The sequence below is a fragment of the Zootoca vivipara genome, chromosome 3 (assembly GCF_963506605.1).
Source record: "Zootoca vivipara chromosome 3, rZooViv1.1, whole genome shotgun sequence".
In the NCBI taxonomy this organism is placed as follows: Eukaryota; Metazoa; Chordata; class Lepidosauria; order Squamata; family Lacertidae; genus Zootoca; species Zootoca vivipara.
In genome coordinates, this window is record NC_083278.1 from 48,659,975 (window position 1) to 48,678,286 (window position 18,312).

The following is an 18,312-nucleotide window of genomic DNA, read 5'->3' on the forward strand; positions in this document are numbered from 1 at the left end:
TTAGTCCTATCAGGTTCCTCTTCTCTCTGCAGTTTCTGTAGGAGGATGAGTGGCAAAGGTTTACATTGGTTCCACCATAGGTCCCGGTTCCTTATCAAAAGCTCCTGAGAAAACACAGCTTGAAACTTTCCACAACTTTCTGAATAAGGTGAGCACTAAGGCACTGATTTAGCAGGAGGAATGTGTAAAGGAGCCATGGCCTACTTAAAAACAAGGGAAGACTGCCAGAAGACCCTCTTACAAGCCTTCTCCTAACTGTGTGCTCCAGAGCTAATCCTACCAGTTCAAGGACTGACATTTTGAATCAAGTGCACTGTCCATTTTGCTTTGCCTTCACCTACAGACACCTACATTGGCCAGTTACACAGCCCGGGGATGCTTGCAAACATCTCTGTTTTATTTCAACAATGACTTTAAATTGGGATTTGGTCAAGGCTTCAAAGCATCTGCAATCCTTATATAGGTCATGTTCAGCAGGGGTGAGGAACCTTTGGCCCTCCAGATGTTGCTGAACTACAACTCCCATCAATCCTAGCAAGCATGACCAATGGCCTGGGATGATGGGAGTTGTAATTCAGCAACCTCAGAGAGCCAAAGTTTCCTCACACATAATGTGCAGGTAGAGGTGACACGGGCATTTTTGTTTGTTTGTTTGCTGGCTTGCTTTTGTTAATGATTACTCCTTTTACATTGGTCTAGTCAATTTTTTAATAAGGATGCAGCATTTCAGAAAATATATCTATTCATTTCGGAGCTTAATTGTTGCTCATTTGCAGAATTCCCATGTGCCCGAGGTCTTTCCCTACTGCAGATGCTTTCTTGCAGGCATCTTGGTTACAGAGAAAGAGCTCTTCCTGATGTCACAGCGCTTGACAAAGCCCTTGTGAATGATGGCACTTGTGCATGAAAGAAGCTCTGTACGTGTGATGTAGTGTACGTGTGTTGCATGTACTGGAAGCACAGATACATGCATGCAGCCTTATACTAACAAGAGCTGCTGGAGCACTTGGCCAAAAGACAGTGTACAGGGCGGGGGAGAGAATGTGTCTGTGAGAGCTGCTTCCAATGTCCAATGTGTGCCGGAAGTGCAGGTTTGGCGGAGAGGAATGGAATGTTCTCTGTAGTTTTCCAAGAACAAAAACAGCTGGGCAAGAAGCTACTGAGACAGTTTCTAAATTTGAAAAATAAAAGCCACACGGTCATTTAACCATTCCTATCTCTCCTCCTCCAGAGCACACACGGAATATTTTTAATCAGAACGAAAGGTTATTCTTGATTCTTTCTCGTCTCCTTTAAAAACCAAGGCTACCCCTCCTTTTTTTTGGTTAAGACTTTGAAAATTGCAGCATTTGGATTGTTGACAGTGACGTTTCTCCCTCTATTTATCTTCCCAGTGGAAAAAAGTAAACGGCAAACAGCATGCTCTCTTCACGCAAAGCAAATGTTACTTATTAGAGGTCTCCTGTGGTCAGCAGAAGGCTGTCTATAGGATAACTGGAAATGGTGCTGCTGACTGAAAGTCTGATGTGTTCTGCCAATTCCCAGATGCTATATTTTCAGCCAGGGTGCGTTTATTTATTGTAGCAGTTTAAAGTGTTGTTAGAGAGGGAGCGAGGGAGCAGTAAGCAGACTGTTTCAGATATTCTGGCCCTGATTCCGTTCTGGTTGAACACAGCTAGTAGTATGCACCAGCAGAGTAATGTACGTATCTCAAGATGATGGCTCTCCCTCTGCATCTATTCAGCCACTTTTGTGAGGATAAGATCAAGATTGTGGTACAGATCCACATGGACACCTTTATTCATTGATTTAAGAATCATTAACAATTCATTAAAATCAATAAAATAATAAATCCCAAGATCATAAATGCCAGCACAGTGCAATGTATCCAATTATCCCTGGCTCCAAATTAAATTTAAAGTTCAAGTGCCCCTGAAAAGAACCTGTCTGCCTTTTTTTAAAAAGAGAAAGCTTGCCAGCTAAGCCTCCTCAAGCAGGGAGTTCCTCACCTAGGGTTGGACCATTTGCTGTCTTTTGCATCACTTCCAACAGTAGGACATTCAACAGGTAATGGTGCATTCTGAGGGCTTCCTCAGGAGATTAACCAGTGTTAGAAACTGAGATATGAAAGCTAGGCACTAAATGGCACCTTAAACCTAGGTTACGGGCGCAACAATGGAATGTCTAGGTGCACCCTTTTATAACAGGAATACAAAGCTGAAAATGAATGAACTGCAGCTAAAATATTAAGTTCATTTTTCACATGATCTAGTCCTTCCTTTGCCCACCCGCCGAATATTCTTAAGAGGGTCTCTTCTCCAGTCTTCAGCTGGAAGTGGGGAGGCAGAAAAGGGTCCTCCTTTCCTTCCACTCTGCAGTTTTAATCTGAAATCTTAGGTGCAGTACTGTGCCCAGAGCTCAGAAACTGCTCGCACTAATGAAATTCCCTGTCACAAAATGCGCCTAGAATAATGGGAGTTTCGAACACTGATCTTAACGTATCAGAACATGTATATGAAGCTACCTTAAAGCAAGTTCGACCGTTGGTCCATCTGGTTCACTACTGTCTACTCACACTGGCAGTGGCTCTCCAGAGATGCCAAGTTTTGAACCATACATAGCATGCGCACTGCCCGCATCCTCTGAGCTATGGCCCTACGGTGATACATATGTCTGTGCATCTGAATCGGTATTGAATACATGTGTAAAATGCTGCTTCCACACACAGATATCTCTTTCTGGATAAGAATTTGAATAACAGATAATGAACACACCATTACTACTTAAGCAGAACCCTACTCTCTATTATTATTATTAGTAGTAGTAGTAGCAGTAGTAGTAGTAATGTATATACACTGCTTAACGCCCAGATGGCTTCTTAAAGAGTTCACAAAATATAAAAAACCAATTGCACAACATTGTAGAAATAATTAAAGTGCACAATTATTAAAATACACAATAAAACAATCCCATTAAAATATAAAAGTTCTTGGTTAAAAATAAAACAATCCCATTAAAGCAGCACACACAATTAAAACAGGGGATTCAGGTCCAGCGATCATGGGAATCCCTGTGTAAACAGGCACGTCTTCAAACAGTGGACTCCATTTAAAAGATAGTTAAAACTGACAATCTGGTAAAGGACACACACACAGATCAGATCTCATGATGCCCCTTGTGCTAAACTATTCATTTCCATGCTGCCCCTTTTAAAGTGAGCATTGAAACACCTTTTTCTGCTCTTGGTGTTCAGAACAGATTCTCCTGGGGTTATTTTGATGAGGTACTTTAAATAGTTGGTCATATGAAAACCACATGGAGGCTATTTGAAATAACCTCCACATGGCTGCTATTCCCAACAACAGCTATTATACGCAGAGGATGGCCCCATTATGAAGAGAATCATCACACGACCACCAAGCATTCCTGGGCAGAGACATTCCTGGCAGTGAAAATGATCACTGCCACATGGAGCATTTGCCATGCGTAGGCTGCTTTTCAGTTGGTTTTCATCAAATAATTTCCCAACTTCAGTTGTTTATAAATATTATTAAGGACTTCAGGGGAAAGCCCCCCTCAACTGTTGAAATGCCTGTTTGTAACCCTTTTGGAATAACCGGCTGTGATCCAAAGGGCTGGAAGCCCAAGAGATGTGTGTGTTTGGGGGGGGGTTCCTTTGGCAGTTAAGTACATGCAGATATAAGATTATTAGGATAGACATTGTTTTCAGATTTTTCAAGCTCCCATATTAAGGATGATTATTTTTGTTCTGACAAAAAAAAGTTCTGTTTAGGTAAATTCATACAGTAAACATAATTAACCCCCCCAAATTTTCACTGAGATGGAAAGCCCAATAGAGCTGAATCAGCTGCCGCTGTGCAGAAATTTGAGCCAGACCAATTCCCACAATGCTTAGAATAATAATAACACAATGTCTTGGAGCACCTCAGACTGAGAGCCTACAATAACCTCAACTGTCTACATGCCTGTGGTGGGTGGGGTCAGAGGCTAATGTGGGCAGAGCAACAAACATAAAGTATAACCTTTTGTACAGAAGGCTAATTTCTACACACAAACTCCTCTCTACCCTGCATCTAAACAAGCATGACACATTAACAGTTCAAGGACACATTCCAGCAAGGCAAAAGCTCTCAAGGAGGGTGTGAAGCAGGCCCATTGTGGAGCCTGCGAAGAGAGGTTGTGGCTGGGTTTGTGGGGCCTTGCAAGAATCTCTAGGTTCTAGAGGTAGTATCCAAGGAAATTTATCCCACTTTACCAGTCCTAAGGAACCTACAATGGCTCCCAGTATGTTTCCGAGCACGTTGTACAGCCCATACAATGAGGGGTCCAGGTCCAAGGGCCTTCTAGCAGTTCCCTCATTGCTAGAAGTGAAGTTATAGGGAACCAGGCAGAGGGTCTTCTCAGTAGTGGCACCCACCCTATGCAATCCCCCCCAGTCAGATTTCAAGGAAATTATAAATATACAGCTCTGAAGGCAGCCCTGTACTGTATAGTTTTTAATGTTTGATGCTTTATTATGTTTATATCGGTTGGATGCCCAGAGTGGCCAGGGCAAGCCTGTTGTTGTTGTTGTTGTCACCAAAATCCAGTGAAGCATATTCAGTGGAGAGATAGAGACTCTATTTGTCGTCATTGTCGTTGTTGTCCCCCCATTTTGTTCCGCTGAATGTGGAACAGAGAGGCCTGGGCTGAAATCTCTCATTAGCTATGAAGATGAGTCAGTGACCTTGGTTTGATTGCTGTCACTCAGCTTAACCTACTTCACAGATTTCTGGTTAGAATAAAGTGGGATAAAGCTTTTTGTATGCCATTCAGACATGCTCTACAGAAAGGTTGGGATATAAATGAAATAAATAAATACTAAGCACTGTCTAGCCCTGACTCATAGCTTGAAAATAAAGCACTTTTCCCCCCTTGAGCCCAGTGAATTCTGTGGGAAGCCCTCATGCCACAGAGTGAACGAATGTAAGCTCGGGGAACAATTTTCTGAAAGCAGGATATAAATAAATATTGCCCCTCCCCTGAATTATTTTACTCAATAGTAAAGTTTGTACCCTGTTCCACATTGCTTTAGAATAGCAGAACAGCCTCCTTAGAGAATATTACCAGCATTTGTAGGCTAGTCAGTCGGTGATGCTGACTTGCAATTCATTGCTTCTAAATGACCCTGTTGCGAAAATAAACTCTTGCTTTAATCTGCAAAAGGTCACACTTGTAGCTGGGTGTAGCTTTATACATTAGTGTTTCCTTTTTCTGCCATACCCAATGAGCTGGTAAAAAAATGTGAACCAAACGCACAGAGCCAGTCAGTCATGTAGCAAGGATTCCCAAATCTCTCAGCTGTATCTCATCTTGCTAATCTGCAGGCTTATTTTTTTAAAATATAGAAAGAGGAAAGACTTTTAAGAGTTAAATCACACAATCCTTTTAATTTTTAAAGCAAGTGGATTCCTTGTTGCGTTGTTGGGAATGATAAATTGATACCACATGTTGATCCCAGACAAAAAAGCCTCTGTATTCCAGTACGGTAGGTGCTTGCAGCTGGTGTCTGAATTAATAGGCAAGCTCCATAAGGTAAACACTGTATGGAAGAGACTGAAACAGACACGAGCTAGGAGGAGTGGGGGAATTCTTGCAGAAGAGGGTCTGCCAATTTTCCTTGACCAAAGAAGAAGGGGGAAAGCATGAAACACATTCAAATAGCATACTGAAGTAGGAAGGCCAGTTAGTGGTCCTGGTCAAGCAAATGAGACAATATAAACTGCTCTGAAACCATCCTCCAGGAGTCATAGAGAACTCTGAGGAATATTGAGGTGGCCAAGTCCACTCTGGGATGTTAGGGGTCGATTTGAACCCAGAATGCCTTGTTGAAAACACTGACTTCTCAACCATATTGGCTCTCCTATTTGTGAATATGAGAATTGTGAAGGGAAAAAATCCACAACTGTTAGAATTATGTTTTAAAGAAAAGAAATAAAGACATATTCTCCTAAATTCAGAGATTCTTCTATGCATGTGGGAGTTTCAGTGCATACATGGAGTTTTCCTGTTTACATATAGGAGGCAGTTCTGGACTCACACTGGACCGCAAGGACAGAGCTGCTCCCTCCAATTAAGTGAATGGAGAAGACAGCTAACGTAAAAATACTGCGCCCATCAGAGTATATTCACAGGGCTTTGGGTTTTATTTATTTATTTATTTGAATTTATTAAATTTTGTAAGGGTGAGGTATTACAGAGGAAACCCCCCCCCCATCAGAAGCAGCCCGTCTCCAAGCAGTCATGAGAGCGAGGAACCTGAAGGGGTGAGTCAGGAGACGGAGAAGGAGTGCCAGGGCTCTGGCAGCACTGGAGAGCCCCTGCTCCACAGGCGGGAAGAGTGGACAGGACTAGGGCAGACCGTAGACCGTTCCCCCCAACACCGGTATTGAGAAGGAGGAGAAAAGGGAGGAGATTCACTGTCCCGAGGCTTTTATGTTGGTCAAAATTGCGAAAGGGGGCAGTGCCGGATTCTGATTCGGAATGAGGAGACATGAAACCAGCAGCTCGTTACACTGTAAATAATGCACTAATAAAGACTTTTGAAAGACAAGCATGTGGAAGGTCATTACTCAGGAGTAGTCGTAACAACCCTGACAAATTTATATACCAACCTTCTTCTTAGGCTCACCGAGCAATTTACAATAAAAAAACACAAAACATAATAACCAACAATACAATAGCCATAATGCCCCCCTCCATTTAAAAGGCCATAGATTGTTTAATTAGCCAGAGGCCTGAAAGAAGAGGGATGTTTTTGCCTGGTGCCTATGTAACGAGTCTCCTTGGGAAGAGCATTCCACAAGTAGAAAAGGACCATTCTCATGTTTCCATCCTCCAGACCTCTCATGAAGGAGGCACACAAAAAAGTTTGTCAGATGTTGATCACAAGGTCCGTGTCAGTTCATAGGGAGTGAGGCAGTCCTTGAGGTATTGCAGTTCTGAGCCCTTTAAGCAGCGGTCCTCAAACTTTTAAAACAGGGGGTCAGTTCACTGTTGGGGGCTGGACTATAGTTTGGGAAAAATATGAACGAATTCCTATGCACACCACACGTATTTTATTTGTTGTTGTTGTTTAGTCGTTTAGTTGTGTTCGACTCTTCGTGGTGCACAAAGAACAGGAAAAAAATACAATATTTAAAATGGAGAACAATTTTAATGGGAAGTATTGGGCCTGCTTTTGGCTAATGAGAGATGGTCAATATCCGGCTCCATATTTGTCACTGCTAGTCATAGCAAGTGATGCAAGTCTTCATCAGTTAGTCTGGATCTGGTTGGAGATTTCAGGTGTTTCATTTGGGGGAAAGTCTGTTCACAGACATAAGTGCTGACAAAACAGTTGCAATTTTGAGTGCATGGTTCCCGAGATTAAGATATGTCTCAGTGGGGAGAAATGCATAGAAATTAGTGAGGCTGCTTGATTTGAATGTGTCTTTCAGAGAGTTCGGCCAATTCCATTTGGTAAATCGGATCAACAATTTCAGTGTCAACAGAAAATGGGTTCCGGAAAAGCTGTATGCTCTGTTCACTGTGATGAAGCTCTTTAAATCTAATTTGAAACTCCTTTTGCAACATTTCTAGTAAATCCACACATGTTTTGTTTGGGAAGGCAACTGCTGGTTTTTTCGCCAACAGGTTTTGAGTTGTGGGGAGATGGCAGACGTTTTCCTCCTTCACTTGTTTAATGAGGAGGTTTAATTTTACTTGAAATGCTTTCACGTGTGAATGAATATCACAGATAAACTTCCCCTTTCCTTGAAGTTGAACATTGAAACTGTTGAGTAGCTCTGTTACATCTGTCAGAAAGGCACGGTTCCATTTCCATTCTGCCAAGACTGCCGCATGGGACCTGTGCGCGCGTTAAGGAGGCAACTGGCCGGCGAGGCGCTGCTCTGGCAAGCACGGAGCTGGCCTGAGGGTAAGGGAGGAGGGTAAGGGCTGGTGTGGAAGGGATTCCTTTGCTGCCATTGCTCCCTCCTACGGCTTAAAGGGGCAGCGCACTGTTATCAACTGCGGTAGCAACTGCATTACCAGGGCTTTGTTACACATGCAAGCTTTTACCTCAGGGCTCTTCCCGCCCGGCCGCTTCCGAGCCTCGGGCCTTGCCAAGGGGGTCTGGAGTGATCGCTGCACAGGCGGGCCAGGTTCAGGACCCTGGCGGGCTGGATCTGGCCCGTGGACCATAGTTTGAGGACCCCTGCCTTTAAGGCTTTATGACTCAAAACCAGCACTTTGAACTGGACCTGGAAGTTAATTGATACCTAATGGTGTTGGGCCAGGATTTACATTATATGCTCAAACTGTCTTACCCCATTGAGCAACCTGGCCGCTGAATTCAGCACCAACTGAAGTTTCCAAACTTTTCTTAAGAGGCTGCCCCATGTATAATGCATTGCAGTAATCTTAACCTAGAGGGTGCCAGAGCAAATGGATTGTGGATCAAAGCCGTTATCGGGCAAAGTGAAAAGAAAATGCTCGGGAATCTTTTTTTAAAAATTTTTTTGGAGCCGTGCATCTTTGCTTACACAGAAAGAATAGTGGCTAGCATAACCTTTTGTTTTCTTAAAATGATACTCCAATATATGCCTACTGTGTATAGATGCAGGAAGAACTTGAGTCTGCCTTCTTCCTTTAATTGACCTGGCCTCAGACAAAACAGGGTTTTTTTAAATACTTACTATTGAATTAAAAAAGCATGTGGACCTGATTTCTTGTATACCCAGATGTCTTCCATTTACTTAATGTCATCCATCCCATTTATGTCAGTGGTAGGGATGCCAATGTGAATCATTCACTTTATCCCTGTGCTACATAAAAAACAGTTTTTTATGCATATAAAAACTGTATTTTGTGAGCTCCTGATGCCTTTTGTTTTCAAAATACGCTGGCAAAAGATGTATATTTGTCTTTCAAATCTAGATACAACCAATATTCACCCATATTTCAAAAAGAACTTGTTAATCTCCCCATTTAAGCATTCAACATCACAGAGGGATTTTACCAGATTTTAAAACTTTAATTAAAAGTGCTACCCTAGGCTATGCTTTTAAGTATAGACTCTAAAGGTATTTTTCTCAGTTCAGCTATTGTAAACTCGAGGCACTTCTCAGTGGAGGTGGTGGAATGGCTTTTCAACTTTTGGTTCACTAAACTTTCTCTTACGTTGAGTCTATCCACCCTAACAAATGTCCCAAATGGCATAGAAATTTCTGGGCAGTGGGTATGTTTTCCCTTTTAGTTGAGGCAGTTATAGTCATATCACTGGGGCTTTCACTTCCTAAATTTCTCGCTGAAAACTTGTCCACATGTTGGAACTTTTTACAGGTTGACTAGTTCTTTATAACGTAACAGTTGGCTGTGCTGTTGTATATAATGGCAAGCATTCTTTGGAAAATTATTAGGCTTTTCTGGGCACCAGAGTATTCTTTTTTCGGATGTCGCTAGAGGGGTGTCACTAAAGGAAAAGAGGATGAAATACATAATGAATCCATAAACTGTAGAATGAGTAACTATAGCTAGTGCTATTTGTAGAAGGCCATTAGGTTAAAACATGTCAAACATGTTTTACATCCTGATCATGAAGACCTTGATTTGGACATAAGCTTGTTACAAAACTGGTTTTTGAATACATGTGCTTGGGATCACAGCGTATCTTTACTATCTTGGCTTCTAGCAATGTACTGATGCATCAGCTTACTAAAATAAACATAAGATAATCTCAGTAAAGTTTTTCAATGGGAGGTTTTATTTAATGAAGGAAGGCGGGTTCTCCTTCGTTAATGAACCCACAGAATCTGAGGGGAGGGTCAGGTCAAAAAGTCATATTAAAGTTGTTTAAAAATTCACATTGAAACACACAAACCAACAATGGCATCAGTGCTAAATACACTTTTCCGGGAACATCTCTGATCCAAAGAATCATGATAACCCTACAGCAGGTCTAGCTAACCTGTGACCTTCCAGATGTTGTTGGACTACAACTCCCAGCAGCCTCAGCCAACATGGTCAATCCAGATGCCAGCATCCCTGACCATTGGCCATACTGGGTGGGTCACAGGTCAGCCAGCCCTGCTCTTTAGGAATGGACCACATTAATTCAGTGTTCCTAAGCACACTGTTAGCAGTACGTAAATGCTGATAGTAGATGTAGTAGTAGAATTAGTAATTTCTCTTATTATTTTCCATGTTATTTTTAGATTGTTGAGATGAACAAAGGAAATTTGCCCCTATTCTAAATTTCCTTGTTTTTTGTTTGTTTTGTTTTTTGTGCCTCTTGCAGAACTCGATCAGGCACAACTTGTCTCTTCATAGTCGATTCATCAGGGTACAGAATGAAGGAACTGGGAAAAGTTCGTGGTGGATGATCAACCCTGACGGTGGGAAAGGTGGGAAAGCGCCACGGAGACGTGCTGTTTCGATGGATAACAGTAACAAGTACACCAAGAGCCGAGGACGAGCCGCTAAGAAGAAGGCAGCACTACAAGCTGCACAGGAAACAAGCGAAGACAGCCCCTCCCAGCTCTCCAAGTGGCCAGGTAGCCCAACCTCACGCAGCAGCGATGAGCTAGACGCCTGGACAGATTTCCGGTCTCGTACAAATTCAAATGCCAGTACAATAAGTGGCCGCTTGTCACCAATATTGGCCAGCACTGAGCTAGATGAGGTTCAGGATGATGATGCTCCACTTTCCCCTATGCTATATAGTAGTCCACCCAGCATGTCTCCCTCGGTAAATAAACCTGGCAATGTTGAGCTGCCAAGGTTGACTGATATGGCGGGCACCATGAACTTGAACGATGGTCTGACAGACAATCTTATGGATGATCTTTTGGACAATATAACCCTCCCCTCTTCCCAGCAGTCACCCACAGGGGGACTCATGCAAAGAAGCTCAAGTTTTCCATACGGCTCCAAAGGTTCAGGTCTTGGTTCTCCATCGAGTAGTTTCAACAACGCTGTGTTTGGACCATCATCTCTGAATTCCCTCCGCCAGTCTCCCATGCAAACCATCCAAGAGAACAAGCAAGCTACATTTTCTTCCATTTCACATTACAATAACCAAACCCTGCAGGATCTGCTGGCTTCGGATTCGCATAGCCACAGCGATGTCATGATGACTCAGTCCGATCCACTCATGTCACAAGCTAGCACAGCTGTGTCTGCTCATAACGTACGCAGGAATATTATGCTCCGGAATGATCCCATGATGTCGTTTGCTGCCCAACCAAGCCAGGGGAGTTTGGTCAACCAGAATCTGCTCCACCACCAGCACCAGTCCCAGAATTCCTCTCTCGGTGGCAGTCGTGCCTTGTCGAATTCCGTCGGTACTATGGGCTTAAGTGACACAAGCAACGTTGGGTCGACAAAACACCAGCAACAGTCACCTGCCAACCAGTCTATGCAATCGCTTTCTGACTCACTCTCAGGCTCTTCTTTGTACTCCAGCAGTGTGAGCCTTCCAGTCATGGGGCATGATAAATTCCCCAGTGATTTGGACCTGGATATTTTCAACGGGAGCTTGGAATGTGATATGGAGTCCATTATCCGCAGCGAACTCATGGATGCAGATGGGTTGGATTTTAACTTTGATTCCCTCATCTCAGCCCAGAATGTTGTCACTCTGAATGTGGGAAACTTCACTGGTGCTAAGCAAGCTTCGTCACAGAGTTGGGTTCCAGGCTGAAGGATTTATGCAAAGAGGGGGAAATGGGCAAAGCAGGTTAGCGATGTTTAGTCCGTTGTCATTTATGATATCTCATTAGGCGGTGCCCTTGCCATATGCACATCTGGTTTATGTAAAGTACAGCCTTTTACAACAAACTCCATAAACCAAAGTGGGGTGCTGATGAGTAGGTTGCAATGCTGTGTATTCCAATTATGTGCTTACCATAGCTGTGACTAAGAGCTGGTTCAGTTTTACTCTCCTACAAGGTGATCACTATAGGCACATCTTATTAACAGATGTACAGTGATATTATTCTTTTACGCATGATCAGCTCCCAAATGTAGGATGCTGGTGGTGGGCACCATGGGCTGTTGAGGGAGGATTCTGACACAGAGGCATTTTGAACATCTGAACCTATAGTTCCTTTCATATAGCTCATAATGACAATGCAGCAACACATCCTCAGACGGTAAAACTATTCTGTTTAGTGATGGTTTGATACATGTTGCATCTGCTGTCTGTGACATTCTCTCCCCCACCCCACCCTACCCCGTTCTGCTCCCACCAGAATAACTGTACCACATAGAGTTGTGTGAATTGGCACACAAGTTACTTTCTTATCTGTTTTGTTTTTCTCACTAGTCAGTTTGCCCTGAATTGCCCATGGTGAGAAAAATGAATGGTATTATCAACAAAACAGGCAATAGAGAAAGCTACATATTCCTTTCGTAATGTGGATGGTAGTTAATGATCAAATAATTCAAGGCCTACATTTTTCAGAATGATGAACGGCAACAATCTCATGGAAGCTTGTTTGTGTTGTTGCAGCTCTGCTTCCATATTCTCTCATGTCACCTGTAGCACAACAGAGAAAATCTGAACAATTGACACTTGAAAGCCACAGCAGAAGATGGTACAAGGGAGTGAAGCAGCTTTTTGAGAATTTATGTGTGTTAAAATAATCTCCCTCAAAGGCATTTACTGCCCACAAAAAAAAGAGTATCCTCTGAAAGCAACATCCATTGTGTCCAATGTAACTCTTTTTAGTCTGAAATAATAGAGAATGTTTTTCAGAGATACCTTCAAAAACAGGACCTTGAGGGCCAAACTAGACATCATGTTGAAGGCTGATAATTAGGATCTCCCACAGTTTTGAAAAAGAAAATTGAAAGCAGGACCCTGAATTGGATCAGGGCCTTGGCCACGGGAGAAAAATAATCCTTTCCCTCTGTGCCATTTCCCCAAATAAAATCATATACATTCCCTCCGTTTGGTCCTTGGGTACATGCAGAAGGCTTGGGGAGAGGTAGAGTCTTATATTATTTGCATTGGGTTTGGGGAAGTTATGCTCGGCAAGGCGTCTCTTCCAGTGCTCTGAAGAGACTCTCACTGTGTATTACCTTCTGCACATGCAGCACAAACGAGAGTTTGGGGGAGGTGATCTATATACTGTTGGGCATCCAGCTCAGCAGAGATCTGAGGACACTTGCCTCTGGCAAGCAGGTGAGTGGATCTGTGGATGCCTGGCATAATGCAACGTAATATAATGTAATACAATAATGGGCCATCAGTTGAGATTTTTCTGTCTGCTTTTTAAAGGCCATTATGCTATTCATGTGATTCAGCAAGGATAATTGGAAACTAGCTGTTCCTACAGATGCCAAAATTATGGGATACCACACTCTCACAAGATGACAGCATTGCTTGGTATTTTTAGAACACACAGAGAAGCATCAGGTGGACTTCCTGGCGCATTGCTTCTTGTATCAATAGTGTTAGGAAGTGCAGAGAGCGACTTTTTCCAGTTGCTTTTTTCTTCTTTCTATGAATGAATATTTCTGTGAGCACTACATTCTGTTTAGCTTTAGATCCCGAATTCCTCTTACCCAGTATGCTTGGAATCTGCAAGGTTTTTATGATGTATAATTTGCCTTTTTATAGTAATCAGAGTTTCTTTCTTTGAAAAAGACATAGTCTAACATTTAAAAGCCCCAGACTGGGGTGGTCATGCTTTCACCTGGCGATCATTCCTATAACTTTCATTGTCTCCATGCACTGAATGTGAACTCTGTGCTTGCTGCCCATTCCTCCGTAGACAATTGGACTCTACCCAAGAATGGATGGATCAGGTTTGGTGGAGGAACATGTTAGGAAACACAGCAACTTGTTGTATTTAACATATTGGTAGTCTCCCTGGGTGAGGACCCTAAACCAGATTGCTTTCTTCAAACAAGTGTTTTTGTGTTACTTCAGTTCTAATAGGAGATGATGTATGGGTAGGGATTGAGTTTGAAGTATTTGGATCGTTGTATAAATAGTCAAGCATCAAAAGGATAGAAAACAAAAGTGCTGGCTTGTCTATGGTTTTCATTGGTCAATAAAGTAATGAGAAATTTCCTACATATGGACCAAAATATTCTTACCCTTAGTCTTGGCATAAGTGAACTTTTATATTTCACAATTTAAGACATGGATTGTCCCAGCAAAATGAAATGTGATCTGTGGTTTGTTTATATTAAGATCCATTATTAAAGGGTCCAGAATCACAGGAAGAATCTTCCACTTATTATAGTATGTAGTCCTTTCCCCTTTTTATGAGCCATTGTCATCAATCTTATCCTGATTTCCTTTTGATCTTCCTGTCCTCAAAAGTAAGGACTGGAAGCTGAATAATCTTTTAATTTAGAAATAGTTGGAGATGTTCAGTTATTATTTCCTTGGCTTAGGGAGGCTCCCTATGATATTAGTCAGTATTATAGTCTATGCTACAAACAGACTGATATCAGCTATAATGTGCCATAATGGCAGCGCCTCAATTGGAAAATTACTTCAGGTTAACTCTCGCCTTGTAGAGATAAGATGAATTCAGTTTCCAAAAAGGGGAAATGTCTTTCCCAACGGATTTGGGTTGAGGGGTGGAGAGGAGAAGGTTGGTCTATATGCTTGATTTTAAGTTGAATTCTGCTGCTGTTGCCTTCCTCCTCCATCTCTTTGCTTGTTTTAAAAATTCTATTTTCCCAATCTTCATGGTGAGGTAATCTAACTATAGGAGGAGTGAAGGCATTTGATTTATGGGAATACCTTCTATTACACTCTCCCTTTTGAGCTGTGTATTGTTGTTAGCAATCTTAGATATTTTTTTCTTTTGCTGTGACACATCACCACAGTGTTGACTCCTTCTGAATGGTTTGTCTTGGCTTCCTGACCCATTGTATTTATAAAACAAAATTAGAAAACGAGAATGCTCCACTGCAGGAAAGGTTGTTTTAATCATAATAAAGTTGCTCACTTTCACAGTATAACTGAGGAAGAGCAATAGTCCTGTGATTACATGTCGTGGAAAGGATCTTTTCTGTTTTCTGTGGAGTGGCAAATTAGAAAGCATTAAAGATAAATCTGTAGGCTGTTACTGTGATTATTTTTGCATTGGGTATAGTGATGCCAAGTGAAATGCTCTTGGTTGCAAAGAAGCTCTAAGGCAGGCATGGGCAAATTTGGCCCTCCAGCTGTTTTGGGGCTACAACTCCCATCATCCCTAGCTAACAGGACCAGTGGTCAGAGATGATGGGAATAGTAGTCCCAAAACAGCTGGAGGGCCAAGTTTGGCCATGCCTTCTCTAAGGGATTTCCCCAACTTTGTATCTCTTATCAAACAGTTACTGTTCAAATATGTATCCCCTCCACAGGCCAATAGGCAATCCATTTAAACTGGGCTACTAGGATTTTCCCTTCAATCTTTAATATCCATCTTTTCTGTGTTATGAATTTGGGTAGTTGTGCGCATTAGTTTGCCATCATCATTCATCTTCACAACATCTGTATAAGGGATATCACTAATGTTCCCAAATTATTGTGGATAGGAAACGAAAGCTGGGAGAGATTGACTTGCCCGGCGGCACCCAGTAGATCTACGACTATGTTGGAATATGAACCCATACGAGGTTCACATTACATTTAATCAGGCCTCATTGAATTATAGTGGTATCTCAGTTTACAAACTTAATCCATTCCGGAAGTCAGTTCTTAAACGGAAAGCGTTCTTAAACCGAGGCGTGGTTTCCCTAATGAGGCCTCCCGCTGCCGGTGCCCTTCCACCATTTGGATTCCGTTCATAGACCGAGGTAAAGTTCACAAACCGGGACACTACTTCCGGTTTTGTGGAGTTCGTAAACCGAATAGTTCGTAAACAGGGCTGTTCTTAAACTGAGGTACCACTGTATACCTAAACCATTATCTTTTAACATTCACTTCACAAATTAACAGTGACTTCTTATGTGCTAGATTTTAAATTATTATTGGAAAATAGATTGTCCTGAATTGGCACCCATTTTTTTTTAAAAAAATCTGAGCTAGAAGAGAGCCATCTTGGGTTTGAAAATAAATAATGTGTTGGAAATTCTATTTATGGGAGTAGCAGTTAGCAACAATATTATACCGGTACAACACGATCCATAAATTATATATACTTGGAGATGTGAAGGCCTGGGAAAAGATGGGGGCATTAACACACATAATTTGCTGGGTTTTTCAGGGCCTTGGCATCTCTAGATAAGCCAGCTTAAATCATTTTTGGATCACACAGTGATCATTGTACTTCATTCATTGCTTCACTCCACACATCAATATTCTCCTTTTTCCTAAATGTTTATATTGGATGGAATGTTATGGTTTCCCTGTTGATTAGCTCAAATTCAGGTTCACCAGTGACACATTTACTGTACCTTGCACTTGGGGAAACGTCAGTGCGTCACCTTTCCCATTCTGGAGAAATTTCCAGCACAGCATAATTAACACCTGGGGAACCCAATGGGTGCAGTAATCTGCATTAGGTAATACTTATGGGCTTCTCTCTTCCCACTTCAGCTGAGGTCAGAGCTTGGGGAATTCAATTCTAAGCTAACAGTGGTGGAATGATGTTAGACAGTGGCAAATAAAATGACTTTTCAGTCCAAGCAATATAAAGGTGGAATAACTAGAATAGTTATTTTAGGGCAAAGCAAACTGGGCTGGAAGGGAGGGGGGTGCCACACAGTTTGCTATCCACTTTCGTACTTTTTTCGCCTTTGATGGAAAATTAACTTGATTATAATAGTTCTTTGTTTATTTTTTTAAAAAAAATCAACAAAGTTGTCACCTAGCAACATAAAGTGCTGCTAATTATAAAGCTCGTTATAAAGCAAAGCACCAGAAAACACTCTGCAAGCCAGTTCATAAGACCTCAGGCCAAGTGCTGCAGACTGGCCGTGTGAATCAGCCTTTAACCTGTATTGATTGACAAACGTATATTTCTTTTCAAATGAGTCCCTGTTTATCTTGTTCACCAACAACCCTTATCTGTTTCACTTTACAAAGTGTTGCAGTGGAGAAAATCTAAACACTAGTTCTTATTACCATTGCCAGGTCTTTTGAGATTCGAGATCAGAAAAAAGAGCTTTGGAGATAAGCAGGTGGTGCCTAGGCAGTGGAGGAGGAACCCTGTTGAGGTATGAGTGGAGCTTTGTGGTTCCTTGGGAGAGGCAGGGATGGAAGCAGGAGGAGGACATAGCTCAGATGGCATAGCTGCCAAGTTTTCCCTTTTCTCGCGAGGAAGCCTATTCAGCATAAGGGAAAATCCCTTAAAATAAGGGATAACTTGGCAGCTATGTCAGATGGTGATCATCTGCAGCAGAATGTCCCTATTTCAGCTCCTGATATCTTGGAAAGACCACTGTTGGGAAACTAGGAGAGCCATGGTCAGTCTGTTTAAACATTGCTGAGCCAGATGGACCAATGGACTGGTTCTGTATAAGATCGCTTGCTGGGAAAGGAGTAGAAACTGATAGACATGGGAGTTTGCTTATCTTCAGATCCAAGCCAATGCTTTTCAGTGGACTCCCTTCCCCATCCAGCTGCCAGTCATGAATGCAACTTGAATTCTCTCCCTCATAAAAGAGGGAATGTTTGCTCAGTGGTAGAGCATGCAAATTTTCATGCAGAAGATCCTAGTTCAATCCTTGGCATCTCCATCAGGTAACTGACTGAGACTCTGGGGAGCTTCTCTGCCAGCCAGAGTAGATAATCCTGGGCGAAATGGACAGTCTGTCCTGGTAGAAGGCAGCTTCCTCTGATCTGTGCTCTATGTGATCAACCCCTTGACAATTGGCAGAGGAACGTGTGAACTAACCCCACTGAACAGCAGTATGAAATTATACAAAGCCGCTGTCTGCGGTGTTTTATTTGCGGTGCCCCTATCCACACAAGTGCAATATCAAGTGAAGAGAAAACCAGTTTCTGTTCATGCTGGGGCAGTTGGGAAAGAAAAAACACACACCTCATTCACAGGGATTAAATTGTGAGAGAGCATTTTGCCAGTTTTCAGCAATGAGCTGAAAACTGGGGGATTGGTTTGGAACAGGAAAAGAGAAGGCCCTGCATCTCTTTCTTTGCCTTATGGTGTGTGGTATGACAAACGACAGCTTCTTTCCTTCCTGTTTCCCCACTTTGTCTTTGGGAAAGAGAGATGTGTACTACTTAGCTGGCCCACTAGCAGGTGCATCGGTAGAAGTTGTGTTTGTTGGCTGGCTGACAGCTGCCATATCCTTCACTAA

General features: G+C 42.3%; 1 protein-coding gene across 1 annotated transcript in view; it reads left to right on the forward strand.

Annotated features, from left to right (window-relative positions):
- Positions 1–18,312, forward strand: part of FOXO3 (forkhead box O3) — a 119,362-nt gene that overhangs the window by 96,154 nt on the left and 4,896 nt on the right. The window contains exon 2 of the mRNA XM_035109282.2: positions 10,340–11,779. Coding sequence (XP_034965173.1) covers positions 10,340–11,743 — 1,404 coding nt within the window. The 3' untranslated portion in view covers positions 11,744–11,779. The remainder of the gene's footprint in view (positions 1–10,339; positions 11,780–18,312) is intronic.